At 43.2% G+C, this 17,529-nt stretch overlaps 1 protein-coding gene across 1 annotated transcript in view; it reads left to right on the top strand.

Annotated features, from left to right (window-relative positions):
• Nucleotides 1-1,241: 1,241 nt before the first annotated feature.
• LOC124593822 overlaps nucleotides 1,242-17,529 on the top strand; it is a 179,440-nt gene continuing 163,152 nt past the window's right edge. The window contains exon 1 of the mRNA XM_047132171.1: nucleotides 1,242-1,451. Coding sequence (XP_046988127.1) covers nucleotides 1,242-1,451 — 210 coding nt within the window. The remainder of the gene's footprint in view (nucleotides 1,452-17,529) is intronic.

Below are 17,529 nucleotides of genomic sequence, written 5' to 3'. Positions count from 1 at the left end.
TGCAGACGCTGACCTGCTATATTGTACCTAAATGATAAGGGATCTTTCTTTCTATGTATTCGCAGCACATTACACTTGTCTACATTGAGATTCAATTGCCATTCCCTGCACCATGCGTCAATTCGCTGCAGATCCTCCTGCATTTCAATACAATTTTCCATTGTTACAACCTCTCGATATACCACAGCATAATCCGCAAAAAGCCTCAGTGAACTTCCGATGTTATCCACAAGGTCATTTATGTATATTGTGAGTAGCAACGGTCCTACGACACTCCCCTGCGGCACACCTGAAACCACTCTTACTTCGGAAGACTTCTCTCCATTGAGAATGACATGCTGCGTTCTGTTATCTAGGAACTCTTCAATCCAATCACACAATTGGTCTGATAGTCCATATGCTCTTACTTTGTTCATTAAACGACTGTGGGGAACTGTATCGAACGCCTTGCGGAATATAGCAGATAACTGATGATGATAACATCGTAGCATCTGGAACGTCTCCAGGGAACTGAGGGTAGTGCCAGTCTGAGTAGGCCATTGGGGATCCCTCGTAAATTTGGAAACACGCCGAAGAAAATGAAAAGAGGAAAGAACACTTGCTGTGGCGGTGCTCACAGGCAATGTCTGGAGCGGCCCTAGTTGCGCGGCCGTTTAACAGCGAGAGGGACGGCGACGCTAGGGCGTGCCTGCCGACGGCGGGCGACGCCACGACGCCGTCGCCGTCGCGTCAGCTCTTCCGCGCCACTTGCTCTCACTGCGGACGCGGCGTCGACGTCTGCAGCGTCGGCGCCGGCGGACAATAGGGGGGCGGACAGCGCACCTGACCCCCGGCATTGCTGAGGCGATTGGAAACAGCGCGCCCAGAATGACTTCCATTGTGTGTGGAGGGCGCGCCGATACTATGCACAATGCTCGCGGCCCTCCGCGGCGCCGTCATGATTTTCATCCTTCACAGCCTCACAATACAAACTCCCGAATTCATTCTTTTATTCGCCGCGCCCGCCCACACCCGCAGCGCCGGGTGGCGCCGAGAAAGAATCCGCCGCGGCGCGGCGTCGGTCCTTCCTCGCTCTTCGTCTTTCAATGGCGGCCGCCGCGCCTTTCATCGCTCCCCCTTAACCCATCAGGAGCGGCCAGTCAACAAAACGACGTCGTCCCGCTGCAATAGTTCCGTAATGGACGCCGATAACAATAGGCGTTAACAAAGGACTAGCGGGACCATTTTCATAAGCTATTGTGATGCCGGTGATAAGAGGAGCCCAGCGGCCAGCGGCGGCCCGGCCGCCCCCGACGACGTCCGCCGCGCTCTGCGGGGGTGGACGGGGGTGGCGGGGCGAGGGCGGAGGCTGCTGGCCGTGGCGGTATTGCGGTGCGATGCGTGGCACACCCGCGCCGTCCCAGCTGCTCCGCACAGGTGACCCCTCCACGCTGGAGGGGCAGCGTCGACCTGTGAGGCCGAATGCGAGGGATAGCGGTTACCGGTTAGCGTTTAGATATCTGTATGGAGCGAAAAGTGGCGGTTGACCCTGAATAAAGAAAAGTGCGGAGTTATTCACATGAGTACTAAAAGAAATCAGCTAAATTTCGATTACGCGATAAGTCACACAAATCTGAGGGCTATAAATTCAAAAAGGGCTCTGAGCACTATGGGACTTAACATCTGTGGTCATAAGTCCCCCAGAACTAGGAACTACTTAAACCTAACCAACCTAAGGACATCACACACATCCATGCCCGAGGCAGGATTCGAACCTGCGACCGTAGCAGTCGCGCGGCCGGCGCTGTAAATTCAACTAAATACTTAGGGATTACAATTACAAATAACCTAAATTGGAACGATCACATAGATAATATTGTGGGTAGAGCAAACCAAAGACTGCGATTCATTGGCAGAACACCAGTATCAGTTGCAATGCGATTTAGAAAAGATTGCTGTATGGTGTGGCAGGTGGCAGTTGACGCTAAATAACGAAAAGTGCGAGGTGATCCACATGAGTTCCAAAAGAAATCCGTTGGAATTCGATTACTCGATAAATAGTACAATTCTCAAGGCTGTCAATTCAACTAAGTACCTGGGTGTTAAAATTACGAACAACTTCAGTTGGAAAGACCACATAGGAAATATTGTGGGGAAGACGAGCCAAAGGTTGCGTTTCATTGGCAGGACACTTAGAAGATGCAACAAGTCCACTAAAGAGACAGCTTACACTAAACTCGTTCGTCCTCTGTTAGAATATTGCTGCGCGGTGTAGGATACTTACCAGGTGGGATTGACGGAGGACATCGAAAGGGTGTAAAAAAGGGCAGCTCGTTTTGTATTATCACGTAATAGGGGAGGGAGTGTGGCAGATATGATACGCGAGCTGGGATGGAAGTCATTAAAGCAAAGACGTTTTTCGTCGCGGCGAGATCTATTTACGAAATTTCAGTCACCAACTTTCTCTTCCGAATGCGAAAATATTTTGTTGAGCCCAACCTACATAGGTAGGAACGATCATCAAAGTAAAATAAGAGAAATCTGAGCTCGAACAGAAAGGTTTAGGTGTTCGTTTTTCCCGCGCGCTGTTCGGGAGTGGAATGGTAGAGAGATAGTATGATGGTGGTTCTATGAACCCTCTGCCAAGCACTTAAATGTGAATTGCAGAGTAATCATGAAGATGTAGATGTAGATGTAAGTGCAACGGGTCTACCAAAGAGACTGCTTACACGACGCTTGTCCGCCCTATTCTGGAGTACTGCTGTGCGGTGTCGGATCCTCATCAGGTGGGACTGACGGATGACATCGAAAAAGTTCAAAGAAGGGCAGCTCGTCTTGTATTATCGCGAAATAGGGAAGATAGTGTCACAAACATTATACGTGAATTGGAGTGGCAATCATTAAAACAAAGGCGTTTTTCGTTGTGACGGGATCTTCTCACGAAATTTCAATCAACAGTTTTCTCCACCGATTGCGAAAACATTCTGTTCGCGCCCACCTACGTAGGGAGAAATGATCATCACGATAAAATAAGAGAAATTATGGCTCGCACGGACAATTGAAGTGCTCGTTTCTCCCGCGTGCCTGTCGAGAGTGGAACGGTAGAGAGATAGCATGAAGGTGGTTCATTGAATCCTCTGCCAGGCACTTTATTGTGAATAGCAGAGTAGTCACGTAGATGTAGATGCAGACCGTTGAAACAACTTGGTTTTCGCTTGTATCTGATTAAAATAACCCGTTTATGAAATAGTCGATTTTCCGTTTTTTATTCCTGTTATCTGTAAGAAACCTAGAAATCGAACAAAGACTGAAAAATATTTACTTTTTTTTCTCGAAAAGGAATAAGTAGTTGAATATTACAAAAAAAACTCACGATTATTCTTCTACCGTTTCTAATTTTTTGAAACTCTGCTCAAAGATCATGTTGTACTGTAATCGGGGATCATAGCATTATTTGCGCATTACGTACACTCAGTGCTAAAGGGTGAAAAGTGAGGTTCAAGAGCCGCGCGGGTAGCCGTGCGGTCTTAGGTGTATTGTCGTAGTTCGCGCGACTCCTCCCGTCGGAGGTTCGAGTCCTCCCTCGAGCATGTGTGTGTGTATTGTCCTTAGCGTAAGTTAGTTTAAGTTAGATTAAGTAGTGTGTAAGCCTCGGGACCGATGAGCTCAGCAGTTTGGTCCCATAGTCCTTACCACAAATTTCCGAAGTTTTTGAGGTTCAAGAACTCTATTTTTTCGTGTTAATTTGTCTGTTGTCGATGGCTTCAAGCAAATAAAGGTATATTATGTGGACACAAGCAACAGATCAGTTGCTTTCTATTTTTATTGTATACTATGAAAGAATTGTTGTTAAGTCTTTAATTTATTACTGTTATCATAATTACCTTCCTCTTTTATCACTTCACAGAAGTGGCAGACAAATATCTAATCTTTTAAATCAAATGAAGTATTGTACTTCATTGCTACTCCACTTCGTAAAAATATTTCCATACTTGGGTTGGAGTCATTCTGCAATACAACGGATGTCCAATGAGGATAGACCAGGTGGGGGAGTCTTGCACACCGCACTTACCTTAAGCCAAGACATACGACACTCATTCAACTGTCGCAGAACATCTAATGAACAAAAACCATAACCCCACTAGTATCGAAAGCGATATACACATTCTGAAACACAGCAATAGTCTATACCAACAACTAACAACAGAAGAAAATTACTACATACAGAAAGCTATAGTGTAAGAGGAAAACATAATAAACAAAACACAACACTTTGCAACAACACATCTTTACCGCTCTGAGAGAACTGACCCAGGACACAAAACAGAAAGTACACACAGGCAAAAGAACCACTTCAGCATCACACACAGAGACATGAATAAGGAACAGAAGTAGTCGGAACTCCGGCTACAGCTTTCATAGCCTTCTCGCAACATGCGATACATTTCTCACGAAACATGCGAACAGCAACATGGCGTAATGTTTTGGACCATAAACAAGGTGCGAAAATTTCGCTTTACTGTGTACAGAATTAGCTGCACGCTGCCCAACGAACGTGAGTACATGACAAACTAAGTAACAGCCTAGTACACATCAAAACTGTATTCACAACATAACAGCAACCCATAGTATATGACGCTGACATAAGTAAGTTCACCTTGTTGTATTTGTTTACTAACAGCCGCTCACACAGTCGCAGATGACATGATGTAAAATGGTTCAAATGGCTCTGAGCACTATGCGACTTAACTGCTGAGGTCATCAGTCGCCTAGAACTTAGAACTAATTAAATCTAACTAACCTAAGGACATCACACACATCCATGCCCGAGGCAGGATTCGAACCTGCGATCGTAGCGGTCGCTCGGTTCCAGACTGTAGCGCCCAGAACCGCACGGCCACTCCGGCCCGCTGACATGATGTACTCTGAGAAAAAAGGCAACAGAAAAAACACAAAAAATATGCCGCAAACAGCGACAACAATTCTTAAAACATGCCATAACGTACAATAAATAAGGTAGTATGAAAGTATCCACAGAAAACAATATTTCAAAAAACAGTAAAAATGTAATAATGTGTTACAGTGTTTGTATAACCATGCTACTTTCTGCATCTTCTAAATTTAAAGAACCAACTGATGATAGCGATATTTGTCGCCGAAACTAGTTTGGGGAATAAATAAGTAAACAAACAACAAAATGTTTTGCATCAAGGCGGACTCACAATTCCCATATTGTTGTTAGGGAGATTACTGCCTCAGCAGTGCTTCACCGAATTTTATGCCATTACGTTTATTGCTCGTTTCTGTCGGCATTGTTATTAAAGTAGCACTGATCGCTTCTCCCATTTTCTATAATAACGCAATATTCGATACCAATGCAAATTTTACGAATAAAAATTACTCCCCCCAAAAAAGTTTATTTAGAAACGAAAAATTGTGTCTCTGCTGCTAAGAGTAATTGTTTTTTACTCGGTTATTAGCAAAAAACAAAAAAACAGCTGTTACAATCGAGACGAAACAAATACCAAAAAATAATGGTTAATCAGAATTAAAATTCCGGATTCGGTTTTCACTGCTCTTTATTTCCCATCTCTCCTGAGTGTCAGCAAGACGTTGCTCCCCAGGCCTAGATTCAGGGTCTGGTTCCTATCTCTTCAGCCCTCCTCTCCCTCCTCAACCTCCCCCCCCCCCCCCCGAAATGTAAGACCATTTCTATTGGGCCACAGATGCCTACGATTTCAACAATCTTCTGCTTCTTCGCTTCATGGTCTACGCAAAATGCCTGACGCCACATTCGCAGTTGCTCCCATATTTTCCCATGTCTTCCAGGATTTATTCCTCTTTGTGGCTTATAAAGTCTTACCTGGTTCGTTAATCAGTCTTCATTCACTCTGTGTATAGGGCATTTCGTTTTTAGCCTCTAGTCGCTCAGGATACAGTAACTCAACCCAACGAATAACACAAACATAACGGAAGACACTCAAGGAAAAGGACAACGCTGCAATGAACCTCTGTGACAGCCAAGGTAACGTCGCTAATACAGTGATCAACCACAATATCTGCCGTGTGATGTCACCCAAACACTGGTAAACGATTATGTCTGCCAAACAACGTCACTCAAATGCTGAAGAACCACACCTGTCGTACCACCCTTGAACAGTAAGGAGGAAACAGACTAAATAGCCACTACAAGAACAGAATGCTCGGTGAAGCACTGAGAACAGATGATGACTTCAGGTCCGGAGCGATTACTGGCGTGACGGCTAACAAGGGAACCTCCCCATCGCACCCCACTCAGATTTAGTTATAAGTTGGCACAGTGGATAGGCCTTGAAAAAGTGAACACAGATCAATCGAGAAAACAGGAAGAAGTTGTGTGGAACTAAGAAAAAAATAAGCAAAATATACAAACTGAGTAGTCCATGCGCAAGATAGAGGATAGTGTGAGCTCAGGAGCGCCGTGGTCCCGTGGTTAGCGTGAGTAGCTGCGGAACGAGAGGTCCTTGATTCAAGTCTTCCCTCGAGTGAAAAGTTTACTTTCTTAATTTTCGCAAAGTTGTGATCTGTCCGTTCGTTCATTGACGTCTCTGTTCACTGTAATAAGTTTAGTGTCTGTGTTTTGCGACCGCACCGTAAAACCGTGCGACTAGTAGACGAAAGGACGTGCCTCTCCAATGGGAACCGAAAACATTTGATCGCAAGGTCATAGGTCAACCGATTACGCCACAGGAAAACACGTCTGATATATTCTATACGACACTGGCGACGGCATATGCGTCACATGACAGGAATTATGTTGTCGACCCACCTAAATTGTACACTTGGCGAATGGGTAAAAAGATTCTTCTACCTTGCCCGATTTAGACTTTTTTGTGGATGTGATAATCACTCCCAAAAAAGTGATGAAAACATAAGAGTTTGTCACATAAACTGCAAAAAATGAACGCAACAGTTTCACAGTCGCACAGTTTTCCCTGTGCTCTATCAAAACATATGTTTTTAACGTTTTCAAATTTTTCCGTGTGTAGACCGTCAAATCCTGCATATGATCAAACAAATCTGAACATGTCCTGGAATTTTGGAGAGCGAAGTTGATTATGTGTGAGTACCTGAACTTTGATAATTTACACACGATCACGTAAACAATACTGCTCTGTGTACCTGTGCAGCTTCGCAAAATAATTGTCTGAAAATAAAAAATTAAACTTTTCACTCGAGGGAAGACTTGAATCAAGGACCTCTCGTTCCGCAGCTGCTCACGCTGTCCACGGGACCACGGCGCTACTGAGCTCACACTATCCTCTGTCTTGCACATGGACTACTCAGTTTGTATATTTTGCTTATTTTTTTCATAGTTCCACACAGCTTCTTCCTGTTTTCTCGATTGATCTGTGTTCAGTTTTTCAAGGCTTATTCACTATGCCAACTTATAACTACATCTGAGGGGGTGTGATGGGGAGGTTCCCTTGTAAGTATCCACTGGTGAGCGCCGCTGAGAAGCACGCTAGCATAATCCCGTCACCTCCGTGTCCTTTATTGTAACGTCACAGGTATAGCGTTCACCTGGACAGTGAGACAGGGAAACAGACAGCCTGCACTCGTTACCTGTTAATTCGGTACTGCCCTCTCCACTCAGCGGCCGCACCTCTGTGACTGCAGTACACAGACTGCCTCTCACTGGCCAACAGATAGTGTGTTCACTTTCTCGTTCCCAGGCAGATTGTTTGCCGAAACTGCGCGCTGGACACCGCTACTTAACTCCTCTTTGATCAGAGATAACGCCAGCCCTACAGCATTCGCAGCAAAGCCTCTCTGACATCGGTAGTCAGAGACATTCCTGGAATATCTTATTCGAGCATCCTTTAACCATTCTTAAAAATGTCATTTCCGGTGTTTGCAACTTACTCATGTCCTGTGTAGGCACCCAAGACTCATTCCCGCACAATAAAACTGTGTTCCCATTACCTTATAAATTTTGATTCTTTTGTCCTTTCATGCGTTTTTTTTTTTCAACGTTCTGTTTATAGCACCACACAGATCTTCAAAACGCTAAATCTTAGTTTCTAGAGCTCGATTTTTATTTTAATTTACATGCGCTCCCAGACAGCAGAAATGAGTGATTTGTTCTCTAGGGCCGGCCGGTGTGGCCGTGCGGTTCTAGGCGCTTCAGTTTGGAACCGCGTGACCGCTACGGAATGAACAGTCTAATGAGTACACAGTATGGTTTGAGAGTAAATCGGAGAAAGACGTAGGTAATGAGAAGTAGTAGAAATGAGAACAGCGAGAAACTTAACATCATGATTGACGGTCACGAAGTCAATGAAGTTAAGGAATTCTGCTACCTAGGCAGTAAAATAACCAATGACAGACGGAGCAAGGAGGACATCAAAAGCAGACTCGCTATGGCAAAAAAGGCATTTCTGGCCAAGAGAAGTCTACTAATATCAAATACCGGCCTTAATTTGAGGAAGAAATTTCTGAGGATGTACGTCTGGAGTACAGCATTGTATGGTAGTGAAACATGGACTGTGGGAAAACCGGAACAGAAGAGAATCGAAGCATTTGAGATGTGGTGCTATAGACGAGTGTTGAAAATTAGGTGGACTGATAAGATAAGGAATGAGGAGGTTCTAAGCAGAATCGGAGAGGAAAGGAATATGTGGAAAACACTGATAAGGAGAAGGGACAGGATGATAGGACATCTGCTAAGACATGAGGGAATGACTTCCATGGTACGAATCGGAGAGGAAAGGAATATGTGGAAAACTGATAAGGAGAAGGGACAGGATGATAGGACATCTGCTAAGACATGAGGGAATGACTTCCATGGTACTAGAGGGAGCTGTAGAGGAAGACAGAGATTGGAATACGTCAAGCAAATAATTGAGGACGTAGGTTGCAAGTGCTACTCTGAGATAAAGAGGTTAGCACAGGAAAGGAATTCGTGGCGGGCCGCATCAAACCAGTCAGTAGACTGATGACAAAAAAAAAAAGACCGCTACGGTCGCAGGTTCGAATCCTGCCTCGGGCCTGGATGTGTGTGATGTCCTTAGGTTAGTTAGGTTTAAGTAGTTCTAAGTTCTAGGGGACTGATGACCTCAGAAGTTAAGTCCCATAGTGCTCAGAGCCATTTGAACCATTCTTTTGTTCTCTAGGTTTTCTGTTGATAATTATCTCTGAACGACCTGGGTATTTTCCCTGCAACGCCATTGATCTTGTCTTTGGAACCACAATTTCTAAGTGGTTGCAACGTTTGACGATTTGTTCAATTCTGTACACTGATCTTTGAAGATCATCTCTTTCTTTTACGGCTGTAAGATAATCCGCAAACAGTAAAACATTTATTGCTATATCATGACTTCTTTTCATGTCGTGACATATGTCTGTTTTCCATTCTTTAACGATTCGGTCGATGTATATGGTAAATTATGTGGGTGAAATGCTTTGTCTTAGTCCTTGAGCAGTTGTCAATTTATTGTTCTCCCTCCTTCCGATAGTGAGTAAAATATTAACTGTTCGGAATAGTATTTGTAGTATTAGTCAATAAATGGCGGCGGTGTCCTCTGAGATTCATAATTCCCCCCCCCCCCCCCCCCCACCCAGTTAAGAAGGCTTTTTTGAAGTCGATAAATGCAACGTAAGTCTCTAAGTTCACATCTCGGCGTTTTTCTTTTATTTGTTTTACAAATCCTATAAATTTTAACAGTAAAATGTATAAAATGTTTTAATATGATAATAATAAATAGCTAAATTAAAGTGTAATACAGGATGTTCATTTATCTTCACCGCCCTACATAACTTCTTGTCCTGAAGCAAAATGAAACACGTAATGAGCAAATACATTTTAGTTATCTGGGGACATTAACCAACATTATGCTACACGTATGTTTTTGGATAGGGTCCGCCTTTAGCAAGACACAATTTTGTTTTTTAACCAAAACATGTTTCAATGCAGTTGCAGCATCTTCAGTGAGATTTTATTTTTCATTTGTTAAAGATAAAGAGTGTTCTCTGCTGTTTGTACACATGTAGCTATTAGTTTTTAAATCGTAATTACAGATACTTGAGAAAATACATCAATTACGAATTCATACCTTTTTGCCACATGGTGTGGTTTATCTTACGTGTTGTGTTTCTACAGTGACCGTTTTGTTGCACAGTTTGTCATCTGCAACCACTTATACTGTAAAGTAGATAAATTGTTTACACCAAAATTACGATTTGAAAACTTGTTATTTCTATACCTGAAATTATTTAATTCTATGTGTGTGTCTATTTACATAATGTTTCACTTACATTTTCCTTTTAATCATCTTTATCACTGTTAAACACTATATATTGAGTTGCACTGTCACTGTCACTGTAACTGTTTCACTGCTTTACCATCTGTAAAAACAAACATGGCGGGCAGTGGAACAATTGAGGGTGTAAAAACAAGATGGCTGACAGTGGAACAGTTGAATGTGTTCCTGGCGGTTGTTCTGAAGCTTTCAGAGGTGTGTGTGATGTTTTTTTTCTCCTTCTTTTTTCGTGTGTGTGTGTGTGTGTGTGTGTGTGTGTGTGTGTGTGTGTGTGTGTGTGAAAGGGAGGGGGAGAAGAGAGAGAGTGAGTGTTACAGTAGGTTTTAGGATTTTGTGTGTGTGTGTGTGTGTGTGTGTGTGTGTGAAAAGGGAGAGAGAGAGAGAGAGAGAGAGAGAGAGAGAGAGAGAGAGAGAGAGAGAAAGAGAGTGAGGGTGACAGTAGGATTAGGGATTTATTTTATTTTATTTTTGTTTGTGTGTGTGTGTGGGGGGGGGGGGGGGGGGAGGGAGGCTGGGATGCATGATGCTGTTTCTTGTAACTTTGTGAGTTACGAAGATATGAGCAGAAGCACGTGTTTTCTAAATAGCAGCCTATATTTTTTATTAGGTAATCCTCTTCCTCTCCCCAAGACATGTCCAAAAAAGGGGCACAGTTTACCATTCACGTAAACATGCCGTTATTAAAAGCGTAACACAAAATTTACTCAGACTCTCCTGTGCCAGCACATGCGCAGGCAACTGCGGTAACGTAAGTCGTCCACTTGCTGGAGCCGTCAGTAAACAAAACGAAAGACACGGGAAAAATGCACACCAATCATTCAGTCAACCGTCCTCAATGACGTTTGTGTCAGTACAATGGACGCCAACGAAGAGAAGGTAGAACTGCCATTCATTTATGGAGAATGTAAGTTAGGAGAAGAGGCCAGTCTGCATTTTTCTTAAGTGTCCTTTTGTTTACTGTCATTTCCAGCAGGTGGACATGGAGTTACGTTACCCAGGGTAGCTGCATTGTGTGATAGGACAGGAAAGTCATAGTCCGTTCTTAATAGTCTCATGTTTGCTCGAACGGTACAGTGTGACACGTTTTTAAACACGTTTTGGTGTAAGGAAGTAGATTACCGAATGAAGAATATAGGATATCATTTAAAGATGACGTGCTGCTGTTCAAATTTTTGTGACAAAGAAAGTTACGGGAAAGACAGTCATGTTGGTTGATGTGCCTCTGGTAGCTAAACAACGTTTCCTTCATACACTTCTTTTATTTTGCGTCTGGGCAAAATGTTATCTGCTGCGGTCAACTTTAATGGGACGTAGTGTATATAAATTTTTTATCCCAAGATAATAATAATTTGTTTCCATCATTGTTTAATACTTCGCTGTAGCATAAACTTGAACCTTCGTCCATCCTCAGAGTTTCCATTGCATGCGGCGAAGACCCATAGCGGATGCGGCCACAAGCCATCCAATCCTGGCGATGTGCAGCGCGCGATGCAAATTAGAGACCTACAGGTCCGCAGATGTGATTTAAAAAAGAAAACCTCAGAGGTAAACGGATCCAGGGTTCCGATGCTGCAGCAAACGACTGCTGCAAGTAACAAAGGGAGATCCATAGCGGTTCAGACGCTGACGCGACAAATACATAACACAATCTCCGCCGGCGAGTTCGACTACAGTCGTCACCGGTAGTGCAGGGTCCACCTTTCGAATGCCAATCTGTCAATACTGCCGAAACGTTAGGAAAATTATTAAACATCGACGGAAGATCTCGAGACGGAAGCCAACAGGTAATACCAAAACAAGTGGACATGTAAGTCTCAACAATTTTGTAGCACGTGCTGATTATGACGTTTCTATTTCAGAAACACCGAAAACTTAGCTTTGCACAGTATTTGTAGTGAGAGAAGGTACACCAGGCTATTTTTATTCTTCTGTTTATTACTATAGTTTTGAAAGTAAAACTCCTCACCTGTTTCGATGATTTCACTGTTAATTTACTTTTCGATGTGTTGGTTACACGCTACTTTGGTCTTACTGCATCGATTTTCGGGAATGCTTTCAAATTTTTCTATAAAGCTTCTCTGTTCGTGAATGACGTTTATGTGCATTACAGTCAAATAGTAGATCGTCTTCAACAGAAGGAATGTGATTCACTTAAGTCTCAATGACACGTACGCCTATTGCTTCTTCTTTTTTTCAGCTTAAGGATCTGACAACATCTTGTACAGCTGATGGTTTTTTGATGATATAGAGCCTCCCTGTCTGAATTTTTCATTTTCGAATCTAGCTGAAATGATGGTGTATATTCTACAGTATACTAAGATAGGTTAAAAAGATATCTGAATGGTGCGAAAAGTGGCAGTTGACCGTAAATAAGGAAAAGTGTGAGGTCATCCACATGAGTGCTAAAAGGAACTCGTTAAACTTCGGTTACACGATAGATCAGTCTAATCTAAAAGTAGTAAATTCAACTAAATACCTAGGCATTACAAGTACGAACACCTTAAATTGGAGGGAACACATAGAAAATGTTGTGGGGAAGGTTAACCAAAGACTGCGTTTTATTGGCAGGTCATTTAGAAAATGTAACAGACTTACTAAGGAGACTGCCTACACTACGCTTGTACGTCCTCTTTTAGAATACTGCTGCGCGGTGTGGGATCCTTACCAGATAGGACTGACGGAGTACATCGAAAAAGTTCAAAGAAAGGCAGCACGTTTTATATTATCGCGAAATATGGGAGAGACTGTCACAGAAATGATACAGGATTTGGGCTGGACATCATTTAAAGAAAGGCCTTTTTCGTTGCGACGTGATCTTCTCACGAACTTCCAATCACCAACTTTCTCCTCCGAATGCAAAAATATTTTATTGACACCGATCTACACAGGGAAACGATCGCCACGATAAAGTAAGGGAAAACAGGGCTCGTACGGAAAGATGAAGGTGAGCATTCTTTCCGTACGCTATACGAGATTGGAACAATACAGAATTGTGAAGGGGGTTTGATGAACCCTCTGCCAGGCAATTCAGTGTGATTTGCAGAGTATCCATGTAGATGTATATGGGTCGCATCGCTGTCTTGTTTACCAGTGGCTGTGAGTATAGCTTTAGCTAAAATTCATTTTAAAGCTCTCTCAACAACTATGAGTCCTAGACAAAATAGTATTTCATAGTCATTCATAGTCATAGTATTTCATAGTCCTATTATTTCATTCAAGACATGCAATTTGTCATCAGTGCCGTAACCCAGCGTGGACCTCCGCTTGTCTTTTTTGTTGAACAATCGTCTGAATGAGGTTCAAAAAACAGTTTGACGGCTTCACGTTAGCTGTCAGGCTATCAACCGAGAGTCCAGAGCTCGATTCCAGAGTGGTCTTAGGACCGCTCTCATAGTTGAAGGTACTTTCATGTCCAGATGTGCTTTGTGTTAATGAAAAAAATGAATTCACCGTACGTAATAAAATGAAACACCTGGTTTTGATGTTATTTTATGGTATTGCGACCAGCTTCGGTGACTCAATGCAACACCTTCAGGCCTTAACTGACGCTTAGGGATGAATTCCAGTCGTATGGTCGATCCCATCAGTGGCCAACATCTATGAACTGGCTTCCGTAGAATACTGTAAAAGTGATGTTGTGTCTGCAACAATGAAGAGTGATCTACAAAGCCCAATTGGCCACTGACGGGATCGTGTATACGATCGGAGTTCATCCCCACAGCGTCACTTAAGGCCTGAAGATGGTGTACTGAGTTACCGAAACGGGTTTTCGATGTAATAAGATAAATTGAAAACGACGGCTGCAGGTTTTTCATTTTACTACGTAAGTGAACGAACGGTGTCCCGCAGGCCATCAATCACAGGGATGGAAATACAAGAACTTGAAGTCTCTGTGGTTTGAAAATCTTGCTGCGCCACGTACCCCTGCACGAGTGGCTGTATGGGCTGCTTTCCAGAGCAGGGGCAAGCAAGTGCCTTTCACATACAATAGGACCATGCCTGGTACAGCACTGTGGTTTTCAAAGCAGCATTCGGGCTGCTGCTAGATTTGCTATACGTATATTCGTAATGGACTGTCAATACTTGAACCGTTTGCAGCAGTTCAGTGCCCCAGGAGGTGACAAGTGTAACAGAAATTGCAGATGTATCAGAAATTGCGCCCGTTGTTTGTGACAATGAGCGTTTTTATTAAAATCTTTATGTCGCGCGGCTTCAGTTCGCGGCTGCCGGATAAATGCAGAGCGCGCGGGCTGCTGACTCAAAGCCGTTTATTCACATCCCGTCCAATTCAGTCTGTCATCGACATAAATGCGCAACGCTTTTGAATAGTCTATTGTGTTAATGAATTGCTTGTTTCAGTACTTAGAGCTATTTGCCTGTTATTCTTTATCAAATGAAGTACCGGTATGCAATATTGTGCGCATTGTCATGTTTGCTGGAAATTTATGGCGAACTACATTATTTAGCTGTTCCTAATAGACACGTCAGCTCTTCTCCTCAAATGCGTATTAACGCGGTCCCCCCCAGAGTGCTCCGGTGGACTGGAAAATTCCGATTTTGTGGACGAGAGGACCGGTCCACCAACCAGTCTCAGCCTACGCATCTCTACATTTGTCGATACTTGTAGATCTAATGCTAGATTCGTCGTGCTTCTTGTAAGTAACAGCAAACAATTAAATTCTTCAGCAATGGCACAACCAAAATAATGAATTGCTGCTCATACACTGGGGAGACAAAAGTCATGCGATACCTTCTAATATCGTGTCGGACCCCTTTTGCGCGGCGTAGTGTAGCAGCTCAACATGGCATGTACTCGACACATCGCTGGAAGTCTCCTGCAGAAATATTGAGTCTAGCTGCTTCTATAGCCGTCCGTAACTGCGAAAGTGTTGTCGGTGCAGGACTTCGTGCACGAACTGACCTCTCTATTACGTCATATGGGATTCGTGTCGGGCGATCTGGGTTGCCAAATCATTTGCTCGAATCGTCCAGAATGTTCTTCAGAGCAATCGCGAACATTTGCGGCCAATTGACTGTCACATCGTTGTCGGGACCATGACGTCAATGAGAGGCTGAAAATGGTCTCCAAGTAGTCGAACATAACCATTTCCAATCCACAAATGGTTTCGTTGGACCAGAGAACTCAGCCGATTCCATGTAAACACAGCCTAGTAACTTGGGTCCATGGCTTCGTGGAATCTGCGCCACTCTCTAGCCCTAACATCAGTCCTTATCAGTTGAAATTAGAACTCAACTGACCAGTCCACTGTTTTCCAGTCGTGTGGAGTCCAACCGACTTTGTCAAGAGCCCGGGAGAGGCAGTGCGGGCGATGTCGTGTAGTTAGTAAAAGCATTCGCGTCGGTCGCCTGCTGCTGTGTCCGTCAGAAAAAGGAAATTTGTAAGACTGGATGCCATGAACTGATATATATATATTATGACTTCTGAACTCTATTAAGGTAAATACATAGTTTGTTCTCTATCAAAATCTTTCATTTGCTAACTATGCCCGTCAGTAGTTAGTGCCTTCAGTAGTTAGAATCTTTTATTTAGCTGGCAGTATTGGCGCTCGCTGTATTGCAGTAGTTCGAGTAACGAAGATTTGTGTGAGGTAAGTGATTCATGAAAGGTGTAGGTTATTGTCAGGCAGGGCCATTCTTTTGTAGGGATTATTGAAAGTCAGATTGCGTTGCGCTAAAATACTGTGTGTCATTTTAGTGATGATCAGATTAAGCAAAGAGAAAACTGTCTGAGTACGTTGAGTTTTTTTCAGCTGTTTTTAAATCAAATAACGTAAGAGGTTTACCAGCACAGTAATTCATAATTTTTCTAACGGGACGTTTCAACAGGTCATAAAGGCCCATGACAGAAAGCAAAAGAAATATTACAAACCAAAACAACACACTATACAAAGTTCAATAACCCAATCAGTGGCACAGGAAGGAGCATTGTCCTGATCACAGTGGCAGGTATTTCCGGCAGATGCTGTTCCACTTTCTGCCGTCCATTACATATTCCAGGGATGCTATTGGTTCTACCTTCTGTAACGTCCTCATCACCCTGCCTTTCCACCTACTCCTTGGACGACCTCTTGGACGCCTTCCAGTCATCTGGGAATTGAACACTCGGTTGGGGGTAGATTCTCCAGCTCCTAAGACATGTCCCAACCATTAGAGTCGTCGTCCTGTGATGGTCCTACCAAAGTCAGCTTTCCCAAAACGTTGGTACAAGTCCTCTTTTTGCCTTCTTTCCCATCTTCCATTTTCTGTTGAATGTCGGCCCATAGATCTCTCTGTGCATTTTCCCTTCAAATGCGCAAATGCGCTCTTCAAGTGTTTGTGAAGTCGCCCATGTCTCGCAGCCGTATAACAGAACCGGTTTTACCAGTGCCATGTAAAGTTTTATCTTGCTGCTTTTTGAGGCCAAGCGTGACTTGAATAAGTTATTGAGACTAAAGAAAGCACGATTAGCTTTAATTACTCTCTGTTGAATCTCTTTCTCAACCTCGCTTTTATTAGGTACAATCGATACCAGGTACCTGAATTTCTATGCTCGTTCAAAATTATGTTCATCTATATTGATAGTAGTAGGGAAATTCTGTTGGCGTGAGATGATCATATATATGGTTTTTTCGTTATTGACAACTACTCCCGCTTTGCTTGCCTCTTTCATGAACCTAGCGGTGACATGTCTGACTGAGTCTCCCATAATCACCACATCATCGGCAAAGGCCAAGATTGTGTCAGTTCCAATCATATCCATCTCCCTTTCATTACGAATTTCACGTCGTACCTTTTCCAATGCGATGATGAATAGCACTGGGGACAAAGGATCTCCTTGTCTCAAACCGTATTGAACAGGGAAAGGCTATGACATTTTGTTTCCAAACCATACTTAGCAGTTTATATCTTTATAACATGCTTCAATCACTTTGATGTATTTTCTTGTGATGCGCAACTCTTGCATTATCCTCCATAATACCGTCCGATTAATGCTGCCTTAGGCCTGTCGGAAATCTATATGTACGAGGTGTAATTCTCTATCAAATTCATAGTACTTTTCCGTTAGCTGTCGTAGCGTAAAGATGTGACCTATGGTTGAGCATCCTGCCAGGAATCCACATTGATATGGTCCTATGATCTCTTGTAGAGCAGGTTTCAGGCGACTAAGTAACAGGGAGGTTAAGACTTTATAACCTATCTGAAGCAGCGAGATTCCTCGATAACTGTCCACTTTTGTGGTAACACCTTT

Source organism: Schistocerca americana, chromosome 2 (genome assembly GCF_021461395.2).
Source record: "Schistocerca americana isolate TAMUIC-IGC-003095 chromosome 2, iqSchAmer2.1, whole genome shotgun sequence".
Taxonomy (NCBI): domain Eukaryota; kingdom Metazoa; phylum Arthropoda; class Insecta; order Orthoptera; family Acrididae; genus Schistocerca; species Schistocerca americana.
The sequence above is the reverse complement of the archived record's forward strand: the minus strand, read 5'-3'. Positions and strand labels throughout refer to the sequence as shown.